Here is a 14,770-nt window from a genome sequence, read left to right on the forward strand (position 1 = left end):
GTGATTCTCTGGGTGGTTGCCAACAGTGTGAGGACCTCTATAAGAAAATGGTATGTGTTGAGCTACAAGGGGGTGATTTTGAAGAGCTCAGGAGACAGTTTCCAGATGTAGCATGGAATGAGGAGTTAGCTGGAAAAGAGATCAATGCAGCTTGTGGGATTTTCAAGAACTATCTAGTAGATGCAATGTCTAAATGTATTCCAAGGATGAGAAGGTTAAATGAAGTAGGTGTGAAATGGATGAATAAGGAGATGAAGCATGTGATACAGAGAAAAAGGTCATTATGGAGGCAGCATAAGAGAAGTGTAAATTACCAATTTCATGAGGACTACAAAGACCAGGGAAGCCGGGTGACTTGGTTGGTGAGGGTAGCTAAAGAGAGGTATCAACAGCAGTTAGCTAATGAAGCCAAAAAGATTCCTAAGGAATTCTTTCGATATGTAGCCAGCAAAAGAAAGAATGATTATGGAAGGATGACATTGATTGGAGAAAATGGTATAAAGACAGCTGATGCAGAAGGTGTGGAGGAGATACTTAAGATCTTTCAATCTTGTGAATGTGACTTCATGGAGAGATTGAGAGCAGTCGATGATGGGGAAGAGAGACTGACTGTTAGTGAGCAAGAGGTGTATGGGGAGTTGAGCAAACTAGATGTAAATAAGGCTGTGGGACTTGATAAAGTGTCACCATGTATTCTGAAGGAATATGCCAGAGATTTGACGCTGGCCTTTACATATTTTTTAAATAAGAGTCTTGCACTGGGTCAAGTTCCTAGGGTTTTAAAATTTGGAAAAGAAAAATGGGATGCAGAATTTATGCTTGGTGAGGATATATTGTCAGAGGTGGAGGGAATAAGAGATCTGGTGGTTGATAGTGGATATGGATCTGAAATTTAGGAGACACATAGCCAAAATTGTGAAGACAGCACAGAGGCTTCTGGGAATGATGTGGAGGACACTGACTTGTAGAAGTAGGGAGATTCTTGTTCCATTGTATAAGGCTTTGATTAGACCACACATGGACTGTTGTGCCCATATTTGGTCACTTGGTTTTCAGAAGGATGAAGAAATGTTGGAAAGGGTCCAGAGGCGACTGACTAAGGTAGTTTCTAAGCTCTGGAATGTCGAGTATGAGGAAATATTGAGAAGATGAAACTTGCAGTGTTTGGTGGGCAGGAGGAAGAGGAGAGATATGATAGAGACCTACAAGTTATTAAGGGATTGTTATAGGATCAATGCTGGAGAGGTTCTACAGAAAATAGTAGGAGATCAGGGGTCATCCCTGAGATCTGTGTAAAGAGGGTGTAAGTAGAGGAGTGAGAAGCAGGTTTTTTTCTTGCAGAGTTGCAAATCATTCGAATGCCTTGTCTGAGAGTATGGTGTCTGCAGAGAATTTGAGTGTGTTTAAAGCATGGCATGATGAGCTGTGTGTATGATAAAAGGACCTCCTAGATGAGTCTTTGACTCCATGGGATCTTGCATAATAATAATAATAATCCTATTGCCTTACTGACATCATGTTTGTTTGCTCACTCACAATTAAGCCATCATCTCCTATATCCTTTGCACTTATGTTCCTCATGATTCCATCCTAACTAGGATGAAACACCCTTATAAATTGATCAGTGAATACCTCAGCAATGTCTTCTGCAACAGTTACCATTCTACCCGTTGATTATTTAAACGGTATAGATGAGAACACAGAATTATAATAAAATAACTATTTATTAACTTATTGTTGATATTTTATCTAGCACAAAAACAGTTTGTCACAATACATGAGACAACCACAATCCGGTATAAAATAGGACTAGTTTAAACAGTAGTAACGCGCAACACAAAGACTAAAGTCATAATGAGGTGCCATCTATGTTGAGGGGGAAAAAAAAAAAAAACAGATAGAGAAAGCAGGTATTAGTTTGGTCATAAAATGACTTTCTCCCAAATCTTTATCCGATTTATACAGCCATACTTATTGAGGTTTTGAGTATGTTTCAAGGCTTCTGTTAATTCCAGGAACAACCTTTCTGACTTGTAAAAGCTGTTGTGCAGCACTTTTGTTTTTTTCCAATTGATTTTCCTTTGTGCAGTGGTATTTAAGGCATAGTCTTCTAAACATGACTTACCATAGCAATAGTGCTGGATATATTTTTTATGTTCAAAGTTCTTCCTGTCTGTCCATAGTAGGCTCGATGACATGAACAGGGCATTTCATAGACTCCTGAATGTAATAAAGGAAAGATTCTGTTCTTGGGTGAATGGATGAGAGTTGCAAATTTCACATGCATTTTAAATACAGTGCATAGTTGGTGTTTGTTAAGCACTAGATATCTTTTCAGATGTGCCTTTAATGTATGGGATGGTAGCAGTTTTGTTGTAGTCTTCTGTAGTAGACAGTGAGGAGGGGGGATTTCTGGGGAGCATTTAATATTTTGTCTATCTTATGGGGATTATAGCCATTGGCCAAGAAGGTGTGATGTATGTGAGCGAGATCAGCAGTGAGAGCAATGTCATCGAAACAAATTGCTTTGGCTCTGTGGGTTAGTGTTTTTAGAATACCATATTGTTGAGATGTATGATGATGTGATTGTTTGTGTAAATATCTCCCTGTATGTGTGTGGGTTTTCTATAAATCGAGAATGATAAGGAACCTTCTGGAAGACATATGATTATATCCAGGAAGGGCAGACAGTCAGTAGCTCACTCATGATTTAATCGGGAGGTGGGGGTGAGTTGAGAATACACACTACACATCACATACAACCTATGACTGAGCATCTGAAATGATCGCTAATTCATAACTAGTACAGAAATAGAAGACACAGCACAACAAATTTTTAAAAAAACGAATTTTAATTAGGAAAAGATTTTTGGAAATTTTTTTCTAGTGTTTTTTGCCTTTTTCTTTAAGGGGGCGGGGGGGGGTTCCTGGCACCGTCTGGGTGCACTATTGCAGACAGTCAGCTTCCAGTTCCATTGTAAAGTAGATTTTTGCTGGCTATTTAAATGCAATAAAAATGTATCCAATGTGTCTGGGCTGTGTGGCCAAATAGCAAACACATCATCAACATAGCATAGCCAAAGCCTTGGTTTGAGTGTGGCTGCATTGATAGCTAGCTTTTCCAAGTATTATATGTAGACTCTATGTAGGTGGGGAGGAGAAAGGGGAATCCCATAGCTGTCTCGTGTATTTGTTTGTATAATTTTTCTTTCAATGTAAAATAACCTGCCTGATGATGCTGGATAGAATACCAGTGAAATATCAACAATAAGTTAATAAATTGTTATTTTCTTATCAGTCTGTGTTCTCATCTATCCGCTAAAATTAATGAACATGTACGACAAGCACATAAGCCTTCCCACACATTTAACCACTTTCATCCGTTAACATAATCTTATGATGATCATTCTTCCCTCTGTGCAAAATAGTTATCCATACCATTGTCCTGGTTATTTAATGAAATTCTTGCAGTGGATTAGGTTCCTAAGGATTGGAAAGAAGGCAAAATAATACCTCTCTGCAAGCATGGTTAGAGAAGAACAGAAGTTTCCAATGATAGACCAGTCGTTATATCTGCAATTGTCACCAAAGTTTTGGAAAAATTGGTTAGAAATAGAATACAGGATTGGGTTGGTGAACATAAAATTCTCTGTGATGGTCAGCATGGATTTGTGAAAGGCAGAGCTTGTTTTAGTCATCTGCTTATGTTTTATGATAAGGTGATGAATATGTTGGATAAGGGAGAATGACAAAGAATGATATTCTTGGGCTTTGCAAATGCATTTGATAGATTACCACATGATAAGTTAGTAAAAACTGCAAAGAATAGGAATATTATAGTGTATTGGTTAGATGGATCAGAGATTGGCACACTGTGAATTATACCAGCAAGTTGCGTATGATGGTGCTGTGTCTCAGAAAAGGAATATAACTAGTGGAGTGCCTCAGGGTTATGTTCTTGGGTCCCTACTGTTTAACTTGTTTGTTAATGATATTTCATGTGGATTGACTGGAGATCTTCAGATGTTTGCCGAAAAAAGTTCGATAGAATTATCAGTTGTAGTGTTGATATTAATTCTCTACAGGAAGATTTGAATAGACTTAGCTTGGATCATTGAGTGGGGTTGCAGTTTTAATGTTAATAAATGCAAGGTGTTACACTTTGAAATGCACAGAAGTAAGGCTACATACTGTATTGGTTAAGATGTACTTCAAGAAGTGGATGAGATTCGAGATCTTGGAGGGATGGTGAATGCTGGACTGAAGTTCCAAGGGCACATTTCACATGTTGCAAAAACATCCTATAGCTGCTATGATAAAAACTACATAGATATATTGGGATAAGGAGATGATGGTGCCTAAATAAGGCACCACCATCTGCTGTGATCAGATTTGGTCACTTAGTTTTCATTGCGATGTGGGAACACTAGAGAGGGTCTAAAGACAAATAATCAAAATGATATCAGGACTCTGGAGTGTTGGTTATGAAGAGCATATGAGAGAATGTTGATGACTGAGGTTGATTTGCCATATATCGCCCACCACCACTAGTTGTGGTGGTGGGTGGTATATGTTAAGGTGATGGAAAGAACCACATCTTTATACAACTTAAATCCCTGGAAGTTTATATAAATAGAGGAATAAGTATATATTATTATTATTATTATTATTATTATTATTATTATTATTATGTGATTACATCCTGGAGAGCCAGGATGTAATCAATCATTGAGTATAAATAATTCATTGAGTATGAAATATGTATAACAAGAAAATTTTATAAATTCAATATCTGAGTTCTTTTGTAATACAGAACCACCTGCTGACATTTGCTTATATCACCTTGAGTATGAAATTGAAGAAGGCTATCAGATTCCTATCGAAGACAGTGAAGAAAGAGACTCTCTTCAGTTTAAAGTAATGTATCTTTCATTTATCATAAAAATTAAAAATAAAAAGATTCTTTTTCCTATTTCTCTTTTTTTTTCTTTGTTTTGTTTTAATGTTTTACTGAGTTAAAGTTCTAGTTTATACAATTTTTTTCAAAAATTGATGAGCTGGGGTGATAGTGGATGAGGATCTGATATTTAGGGGACACAGCCAAAATTGTGAAGATAGCACAGAGGCTTCTGGGAATGATGCAGAGGACACTGACTTGTAGAAATAGGGAGATTTTTGTTCCATTGTATAAACTTTGATTAGGCCACACATGGACTATTGTGCCCATATTTGGTCACCTGGTTTTCAGAAGGATGAAGAGATGTTGGAAAGGGTCCAGAGGCGACTGACTAAGGTAGTTTCTAACCTCTGGAATGTTGAGTATGAGGAAAGATTGAGAACATGCAACTTGCAGAGTCTGGTAGACAGGAGAAAGAGGGGGAGATATGATAAGAGACCTACAAGTTATTAAGGGGTTGTTATAGGATCAATGCTGGAGAGGTTCTACAGAAAACAGTGGGAGATCAGGGGAGAACCAGAGGTCATCCCTAGGAATTGTATAAAGAGGGTGTAAGTAGGAGAGTGAGAAGCAGGGTTTTTTCATGCAGAGTTGTGAATGATTGGAATGCCTTGCCTGAGAGTGTGGTGCCTGCAGAGAATTTGAGTGTGTTTAAAGCATGGTATGATAAGCTGTGTGTTTGATAAAAGGATCTCCTACACTCATCGAGGGAGGTCCTTCCTAAGACATAAAGTCTGTCAAGACTCACTGAGGGGAGGTCCCCCCCTGAGAAACACAAAGTCTATCATACCACTCTTTAAACTCACTGACCGTTCTCGCTCCCACCACTCCATCAGGCAATGCATTCCACGGCTCAACCACCCTCCACACAAAGAAACCACTCCTTACCCTCTTGCTCACAGTTTCCTTTCGTAACTTCCAGGGATGGCCTCTTGTCATCAGTCCTTCCCGCTGATCAACCAAGCGAAAGAACTCCCCAGTGTCAACCCTGTAACCACCTCTCAACAGTTTAAAAGTCTCAATCATATCACCTCTCCTTCTTCTATCCACCAAACTCTGCAGTCCACATTCTCTCAGCCGATCCTCATAACTATCCTTGTACAGTCCTGAAACCATCTTTGTCATCCATCTTTGTATCCTTTCCACAGTTAATTTATCCCCTTCAAATCCTGGGGACCAAATCTGAGAACAATAGTCCAAGTGTGGTCTGATCAGAGACTTATACAACGGAATGATAACCCTCTTATCTCTGCAGGTCAGTGTCCTTCTCATAATAGCAGCAATCCTCTGTGTTACCTTCACCACCTTTGCAATATGTCCCCTAAACTTCAGGTTTCTATCAATCATCAACCCCAGATCTCTTGTCTCCCCTACTTCCTCCAGTATAACTTCTCCCATAGAGTATGCAGCATCCCATCGATGTTTCCCAAACCTCAAGAAATTACATTTTGCTGCATTAAACTGACACCCCCATTCATTTGCCCATCTATCTAGCTTATTTAAATCCTCTTGCAGGGCTACCACATCTGTACTATTACTAATAATCCTTCCCAGCTTCGCATCATCTGCAAACAACTGAATATCCCCCTGCAATCCACTGGCTATGTCATTGATATAAAGGTTAAACAATATAGGTCCTAGTACTGAGCCCTGTGGGACCCCACTTGTAACCCTCTGCCTCCTGGAAACTGCTCCACCATACACAACTCTCTGATACCTATCAGACAGCCAATCCTGAATCCAGTTGACCAATCTGACATCCAGACCCATGTGCTGCAACTTAAATATCAGCTTATCATGTGGCACCCTGTCAAATGCCTTCGCCAAGTCTAAGAAAATTGCAGTATATGCCTTTCCCTCATCTAATGTTCTTGTAACTTTATTATAAAAGGCTAGCATATTGCTAAAACAAGAGCGTCCTTTCACAAATCCATGTTGATTCTCACAGATAACATTACCCTCATCTGCCCAATGCTCTACACGGTCCCTCACTACTTTCTCCAAGATCTTAACAACTACTGATGACACACAGACTGGCCTATAATTAGACACTTCCAGTCTGTTACCACCCTTATGCAATGGCACTATCTTACCTTCCTTCCATTCCCTGGGCACCTTTGCCAAAGCCAGACTTTCATTGAAAAGCCACGTTAAAGGTACTGTCAATTCCCTAGCACATTCTCTCAAAACTCGTGGCAAAATATCATCCAGTCCCACAGCTTTACTGACATCCAGAGTACTCAGTATCTGAAACACACTCTCCTCCTGTACCTCCAGACCTCGTACCAGTCCTATCCCTCTAGCATTAAAACTGACTCCTCTAGGATGAAATACTCCAATAAAGTGTTCATTGAACAATTCCACTATGTCCTCTGCATAAGTCACTCTATTCCCATTTTTATCCCACAATATCATTCTTCCACAGTCATTTCTCCTCCTACTGGCCACATCTCCAAGCAAAAAATCTAGTTTGCACATTATAAAAATAGACTTTTACAGAACTTTCAAGGGATGATCCCTTGTTCGCTCCCTGCTCATCATGTATTGAAAAATTTCTTTTTGTGTCAGTCTTACAGAAATTTCTCTTCTTTAGATATCCAGAATAGACTGATCAGCTTGCAGCACCTAACTAAGCCTAAGAAAACTAAAATCCTGATTGACCTAATGTTCAGAACTACTACATTAATATATATATAAATATATATACATATATATGCATGAATATCCCTTCATCTCTTCACTCCTCAGGCGCTGTTTAATGTCTGTGATCTGACTAATATAAATATATTCCTTGCAGCCTTATGTGACAATAGGCACGAAAATCATTGATGATGATATATATTCCTCAGATCACAGGCATTAAACATCGACCTGAGGAGTGAAGCAATGTTGGTATGGTCTATGTTCACATAGGCCATATCAGCAGAAGTCCGAGGTGATATACATGAGCAAGTGCAGACTATGTGAAACCAAAGTGATGGTGAATGGTGATAAGAGTAGCATTGAGAAATAAGAATGAGAAAACAGGAATCAGGAGAACCATTTCAGGTAATTACCCCTTAGTAACTGCATAAATTCTATTTCCATTCTGCCATGTGCATTTTCCTCCTTCCAATCTATATCTCCATAATTGAATTCTCCTGTAATAATTGCTTGGCCTACATTCATTTGTGCTAATCTCCCAGTATGTCATCCACCTCTTCTTCTTCTTGACCCCAGGTCTACAGCACCAACCAGCAATATATTTTGTCCTATTGGCCTCTGTCTTGCACCAGACAGCCTCAAACGAACTATTTCCTTGGATCTACTATCTTCATTCTCTCTTTGTTGGATGAAGTTCTTCAGCTATCATTAATAATACCCCTCCTCCTGCTCAAACTTCTCTTAAATATAATATCCATTGCATTCTATTCCTATACCTACATCATTCTCTGACAACCAGGTTTCACTGATGCCAAAAATTTGTGGCCAAGTCGAGCTGACAATGCCAAAATCTCTCCTTTATTTCTGATGCTTTGCGCATTTGTGTTGATATCCTGTATGACACTTTCAGAAGTTTGTAAGTCTAAATCATATCATCCCTCTTTCTCCTGTTTGGTAGTCTCTGCAGCCTATCTACAAGTTCAGAATCTGTCTTCATAATCAGTAAGTCTAAATCATGTCATCCCTCTTTCTCCTGTTTGGTAGTCTCTGCAGTCTATCTACAAGTTCTGAATCTGTCTTCATAATCAGTATGCCACAATCCTGATATCATTTTTAACATTCTCTTTTGCACTCTCTCTACTGTATCAGAATCACAACGGAAACCAGGAGACCAGACCTGTTCGTAATAGTCCAAATGAGTTCTTATCAAGGTCTTGTAAAGAGGCAAAATACCATCCTTATCTCTGCATGTGCAAGTTCATTTCAGCATTGCAATTATCTTTTTAGTTTATTCGTAATCTTTGCTATATGGCCCTGAACTTCAACTTTCTATCTACTAACACTCCATGATCCCTAGCCTCATCAATATCTTCTAGCATAATCCCATTAATATAGTATGACATTGGATATCTATGATGAAAGTTTTTTCACTTAGTTATACTATAAATTAAAGATGCCAAGAAATTATATTCTTAGTCTAATACTTTACCCAAGTGTAAGCAAATAAAAATTTGCATGGAAAATAACTTCACAACTGGGCTGCTTATTTATACAGGCTGATGACCTCACATCAATTGACTTAGTATCCCATAATGCAAAACACATATCCTTAGAGGAAAAGTACAATGTCAGGCATCTTAATTTATAGTATTAGTCAGATCCAATCACTTTTAGATCTGACTCCCATTGATGCAGCCTCAATAAATGTCGTAACTGGTCTAGGTAGGTGGCCCTTTCCATAATGCATAGCATTATAGCTGTCCATAATTATTATTATTATTACATGACATATCCAGGAAGTCCAATGACTCATCAAGGAAGGGCACCTACTCCACAGCTCTCTGTCTCTACCACTCAATTCACCAACTACAACGAACCCAACTGCAATCATTATCTACATTAGTGCCATCTACCGTCCACTACCACCACTAGCATTTTCACAGACAATCACAAACATCAATGCCCAAGGTGGGATTTGAACCTGCAGCCTTTTGGCTGGAGAGTGGATACACTGACCACTCGGCCAACCAGGCCGGCTATGTGCTTTAGATATGTGCTTTGCCTTATGGGATACTAAGGCAATTTATGTGAAGCCATTAGCTTCTATATACAAGTAGCCCAGTTGTGTAGTTACTTCATGTGCAAATTTTTATTTGCTTACACTTGGATAAAGGATTAAACCAAGAATATAATTTCTTGTCATCTCTAATTTATTGATTGTCTAATAATGCCAATGGCATGACTTTGCATTTACTGACATTAAACAGACATCTATTTTTCCATGCCCACAATTTCAAGCTTATTCAAATCATTTTGCAAGTACTGCATATCAGAAGAATTCCAAAGAATTACCCCTTTGCATTATTAGTCTAATCCTTTACCCAAGTGTAAGCAAATAAAAATTTTCATAGAAAATAACTTCACAACTGGGCTGTAAATCCTTCCCAATATCATTAATATACAGATTGAATAACAGAGAGCCAAGGACTGATCCTTGTGCTACACTACTGATTACCTTAAATGCTGACTCACTTACCACTTTTTTATATCTGTCAGTCAGCCATCCTTTTATCCACACTAATATTTTATAATTCAAACCCATATTCTCCAATTTATGCAACAGTCTGTCAAAAGCCTTAGTAGAATCCATAAGTAACATGGTGTATCCATTCTCCTTGTCTTGTTTGATGGAAACTTTATTATATAATGTGAGCAAGTTGCTAAAACATGATTTTCCCTTAGTAAACCTATACTGTTTAATTAAAAGTAGAGATTCATTCTCAACTCATTTCTGAATGCAAGCCCTAACCAATTTTACCAAAAATATTCACCACCATTCCATGGATACTGATTGGTTGATAGTTGGATACATTAGTCTTTGCATCACCCCTGTGGAATCAGATTACCATACATTCTTTCCACTCCTATGGAATCTCAGGTGAGATTCCATAGGAGTGGATTCTCAGGTGATTCCATAGTTGTGAGATACAAATTATATAGCCTGGTCAAAAGAATAGTCATTTCAGCTGAGCACTCTTTTAGCACCCATGCTATTATCCAATCAATCCCTATTACTGAATTCTTATTCAGTTTGTGCAACAGCTGTAATACCTCCTCTTCATACACTTGAATTCTTCATCCAGTGAAGAGCTATCAGTGAACTCAATGTTGCAATAACCAGGTTGATAGCTTTTAGCAAAATGGGCACTCAGTTGAACACCCTCTTCTGCAGCTGTCACCCTCACATCATCTGCATTCAGTAGAGTTATTCTTTAATGTTCATTCTTTCTTTTACTTCTGCATATCCTTGTGAGTTGTCTTTAGCTTGCAGAGCCAGTTTCTTTTCATACTCAGACTTCTCTTTCCATACAATAGTTGTGACTTTTCTGACATGCTGCTCATAATTTTCATAACAGACATCATCCTTATGCACACAGAATTCCTTCTGCATCATCCTTTTCTTAAGAATCTCTTGCTTAATACGATTACACATCCATCTGACTCCCTGTTTATTCTTTGAACTCTCAGGACACATTCTGATATTGCATCATTTAAGTATTTTTAAATGCTTGCCAATTAAAAAATACTTAAATTACAGGGATCTGTTTTAGCCATGCACTGTGGATATTCTTCACATACAGCAGCTGATACCATTGCAATGAATTCATTATACTCCTCAGTTGAGTGTTTCATAATTTTCTGCTTTGTAGTTCAGTGTGTAACCTTTTCTGAATGGAATATTCATAAACTTAGCAGCTTCCCAACCAAGTACCATATGATCATTGTCACCAACAGGAGGCAGAATAGTTACGTCTTTAACTGAAACACCACTGAACTCGAGTTTCTTCTGTCCCATTCCGCTTGAGGAAGTTATCTCACAATTGCTCATTAAATTTGGTTTCATTCTTCCCATGAAATTTTACTGCTATCCAATCAATGTTTGGATAATTAAAGTTTCCCATTATGTTTACTCTTTTTGCACCCATTATCTCTATTTGGTGATGCATTTCTTCATCACTAGCAACCGATCTACCAGGTCTGTAATAACACCCCACTATGTATTATATATTTAGTTTAATCCTTTATCCAAGTGTAAACAAACAAAGTTTGCGCCTGAAGTATTATTATTATTATTACGGGCAACTCCAGGGAGTCGACAGACTCACTCATCGAGGGAGGCCCTAACATCATGTCAAGAACAACTATTCCACATTCACACAGTATCTATCATACCTCGCCTTGAACTCGTTCACAGTCATGGCACCCACAACAGACTCGGGCAGCTTATCCCACTCATTCACCACTCTCCAAGTAAAAAACCTAGCTTTAACACCCTTGCTAACCACACTCTTCCCCAGCTTCCATGTATGGCCCTAGTCCTCCCACCACCAGTCATATTCTCAAAAATATCATCTGAATTAATCTTATAGAAACTCTTCAGCAATTTGAATGTCTCAATCATATCATCCCTTTTCACCCCTTTTCCACCTATCAACCAATTTCTGCAACCCACAAATCTTCAACCTGTTCTCATAAGGTTCATTCCATAGACCTTCTATCATCTTGGTCACTCGTCTCTGGATCCTCTCCACCTCCTCCCCATCAAGAAGAAACCCTGGTGCCCATATCTGGGCACAGTAGTCTAGATGGGGGTCTTATCAAGGCTCGATACAGAGGAACAATAATTTGTTTGTCTCTGCTTGTTAAAGTATTTTTCAGCAACCAAGTGATTTGATGAGCTGATTTAGTCACTTTTGCAATGTGTGCCAACTAAACTTTAACTCCCTATCCACCAACACTCCCAAATCCCTGGCCTCATCAATCTCCTGAAGTACAGTTCCACCAATGTGTTATAATGCTGCTAATCTTTTCATCCCAAAATGCATAACCTTACACTTTTCCACATTAAATTGGCATCCATTTTCCTTAGCCCAGTCCTCCAAACTATCCAAATCATCTTGCAAAATTTTGACATCCTGTGCACTCTCTCTTGCTCTACCCAACTTTGCATCATCAGCAAATAAGTGAATACTTCCTCTCAGATCCTTTCCTATATCATTAATGAACAAATTAAACAGCAGTGGTCCAAGAACAGAACCCTGCGGCACACCACTAGTTACTGGCCATCTTTTGGACTCTACTCCTGAATAAACCATTCTCTGATATCTCTCCATCAACTACCCTCCTACCCATCTCACCAACCCTATATCCATCCCCATAATCTTCTGGACTGGGGCAACTCGTGGCAAAGGTGGACTAAGTTCTCATCACTTTCCTTAGTATCCCATAATGTAAAGCGCATCTCCTTGCAGACATGTATAATGCTATGGATTATGGAAAGGATCACTACCCAGACCAGTTTAGACCTAGATTGAGGTCTCATCAGTGGGATCCAGGCCCAGAGGTGGTAATACTAAGGTGGAAGTAATGGAGAAGTCATATTTACCTATACGAGTTGCCAAAAGCTGTCTCACCTTATTATTAAATTACTCAGGATTAGAGAAAAAAGTTTGTGCCTGAAGTACTTCAGGCACAAACTTTGTTTGCTTACACTTGGAAAAGGATTAAATTAAATATATAATTTATAGTCACCATTAGTGACTTCTCAAAAGAGGGAAGTCACTAATGACTAAGGGGTCTGTTTTAAGGCCATTGCTGTTTAATCTGTATGTTAATTATACAAGAGTTGTCTGAAAAGTTTCGACCTCGACCCTAGATGGCAATACTATCGGCTTTCTAAGTTGGCACATCTATCATAAGCATCCATGTGAAATTGCAAGTCATTCTATCAAGTAGTTTGTTTTATACAGCTGTCTGAAGCAAAAGTTTTGTCTTTTGCTTCAGACTCAATTTTTATCCCTTAAAATGGATAAAATTGAGTATCATGCAGTTATAAAATCCTTTGTAAAAGAAGGTTTAATGCCAAAAGAAATTCATTCGAAGTTCATAAAAGTTTATCGGCACTTTCTTTTTGACAATTAAGAAATGGGCTTCTGAATTTAAATTTGGCCGTACCAGCCTTGAAGATGATCCATGTGGAGGATGTCCAAAAAGTGTAAATAATTTTGAAATTATAAATGGGAAAAAAAAAACTTTTCAGACTAATCTCATATTATTTAAGATTTTTATGGGGACATACAATTATTTGCAGATGATGGTACAAACTATGAGAAATAGTGCAGATGTACAAGAATACTTGAATATTCCATATAAGGCTTCCTCTCTTCACAACAAGAATCAAACTCAGATCATTTCCAAGTGAAGAGCACAGTGTACCATTTTTCTTCTAATTGCCTATACACTTATTTCATATTATTACTGTGGTCAGACTAAGAATTTATTATTAGTAGTAATACTATTATAATTATCAGATAACTTCAGAGTCTCCAGAACTCATCAAGAGAAGTCATTCATTTCCCACATCAGCTCTTATTTCCCTCTTAGCTCTCTCACTCTAGATGCATTTGGTAATTCAGTAGTCAAACTGTTCTACTCAGACATTTCTGTAAGAGAAAATTCTAGCTCACAACCTTCTTAACTACATACAAGCTTAATTTCTATTGTCCTCCTCCTCCTGCCTTCCATAAAAAGAAAGTTTTCATTCATCCATACCCTTTAACAGCCATTCAGAAGTTCATGGACATCTGTCATATCAAATCTCTTTCTCCTATCTACCAGTGACTGTAGTCCACACACTCTCAATATATTTTCCTAATCAATATCAGCATTCCATTATCCTGACATCATCTTTGTAACTCTTCTTTGCAGCCTTTTCACATCTTCTTTATGTCCTCAGAATCCAGGACTCCAAATCTGTATAGTCCAGATGTGGTAGTATCAAGGCTTTGTAAAGAAACAAAATGACATTTTTATATTTACTTGTCAATGTTAATTTTAACATTGCAATTATATTCTGAGCTGTATTCAAACTTTTTGTTATGTAACCTTCGAACTTCACCTTCCTATCCATCATACCTCCAAGATCTTTAGCTTTATCAATTTATCAAGTTTATCTCACTTGATCAATGGGATTAAGTGAGATATGCCTTTGGATATCCCATCATACCAAAGCGTATAACTTCACGCTTACTAACACTGAATTATCATTAACTTATGGCAATAAAGTTCAAATCATTCTGTAAATGCTGCATATGAGTAGCATCCCTGATT

General features: G+C 38.1%; 1 protein-coding gene across 4 annotated transcripts in view; it reads left to right on the top strand.

The window, feature by feature from the left end:
* LOC150109786 (uncharacterized) overlaps window positions 1-14,770 on the top strand; it is a 1,408,745-nt gene that overhangs the window by 1,245,358 nt on the left and 148,617 nt on the right. For all 4 annotated transcript variants that reach the window (XM_090396626.1, XM_090396635.1, XM_090396653.1 and 1 more), the window contains one exon: window positions 4,814-4,917. In XM_090396626.1, the coding sequence (XP_090252752.1) occupies window positions 4,814-4,917 (104 nt within the window). The remainder of the gene's footprint in view (window positions 1-4,813; window positions 4,918-14,770) is intronic.

The sequence above is a fragment of the Typopeltis vanoorti genome, chromosome 1 (assembly GCF_054136105.1).
Source record: "Typopeltis vanoorti isolate ZY-2024b chromosome 1, IOZ_Tvanoo_1.0, whole genome shotgun sequence".
In the NCBI taxonomy this organism is placed as follows: Eukaryota; Metazoa; Arthropoda; class Arachnida; order Uropygi; family Thelyphonidae; genus Typopeltis; species Typopeltis vanoorti.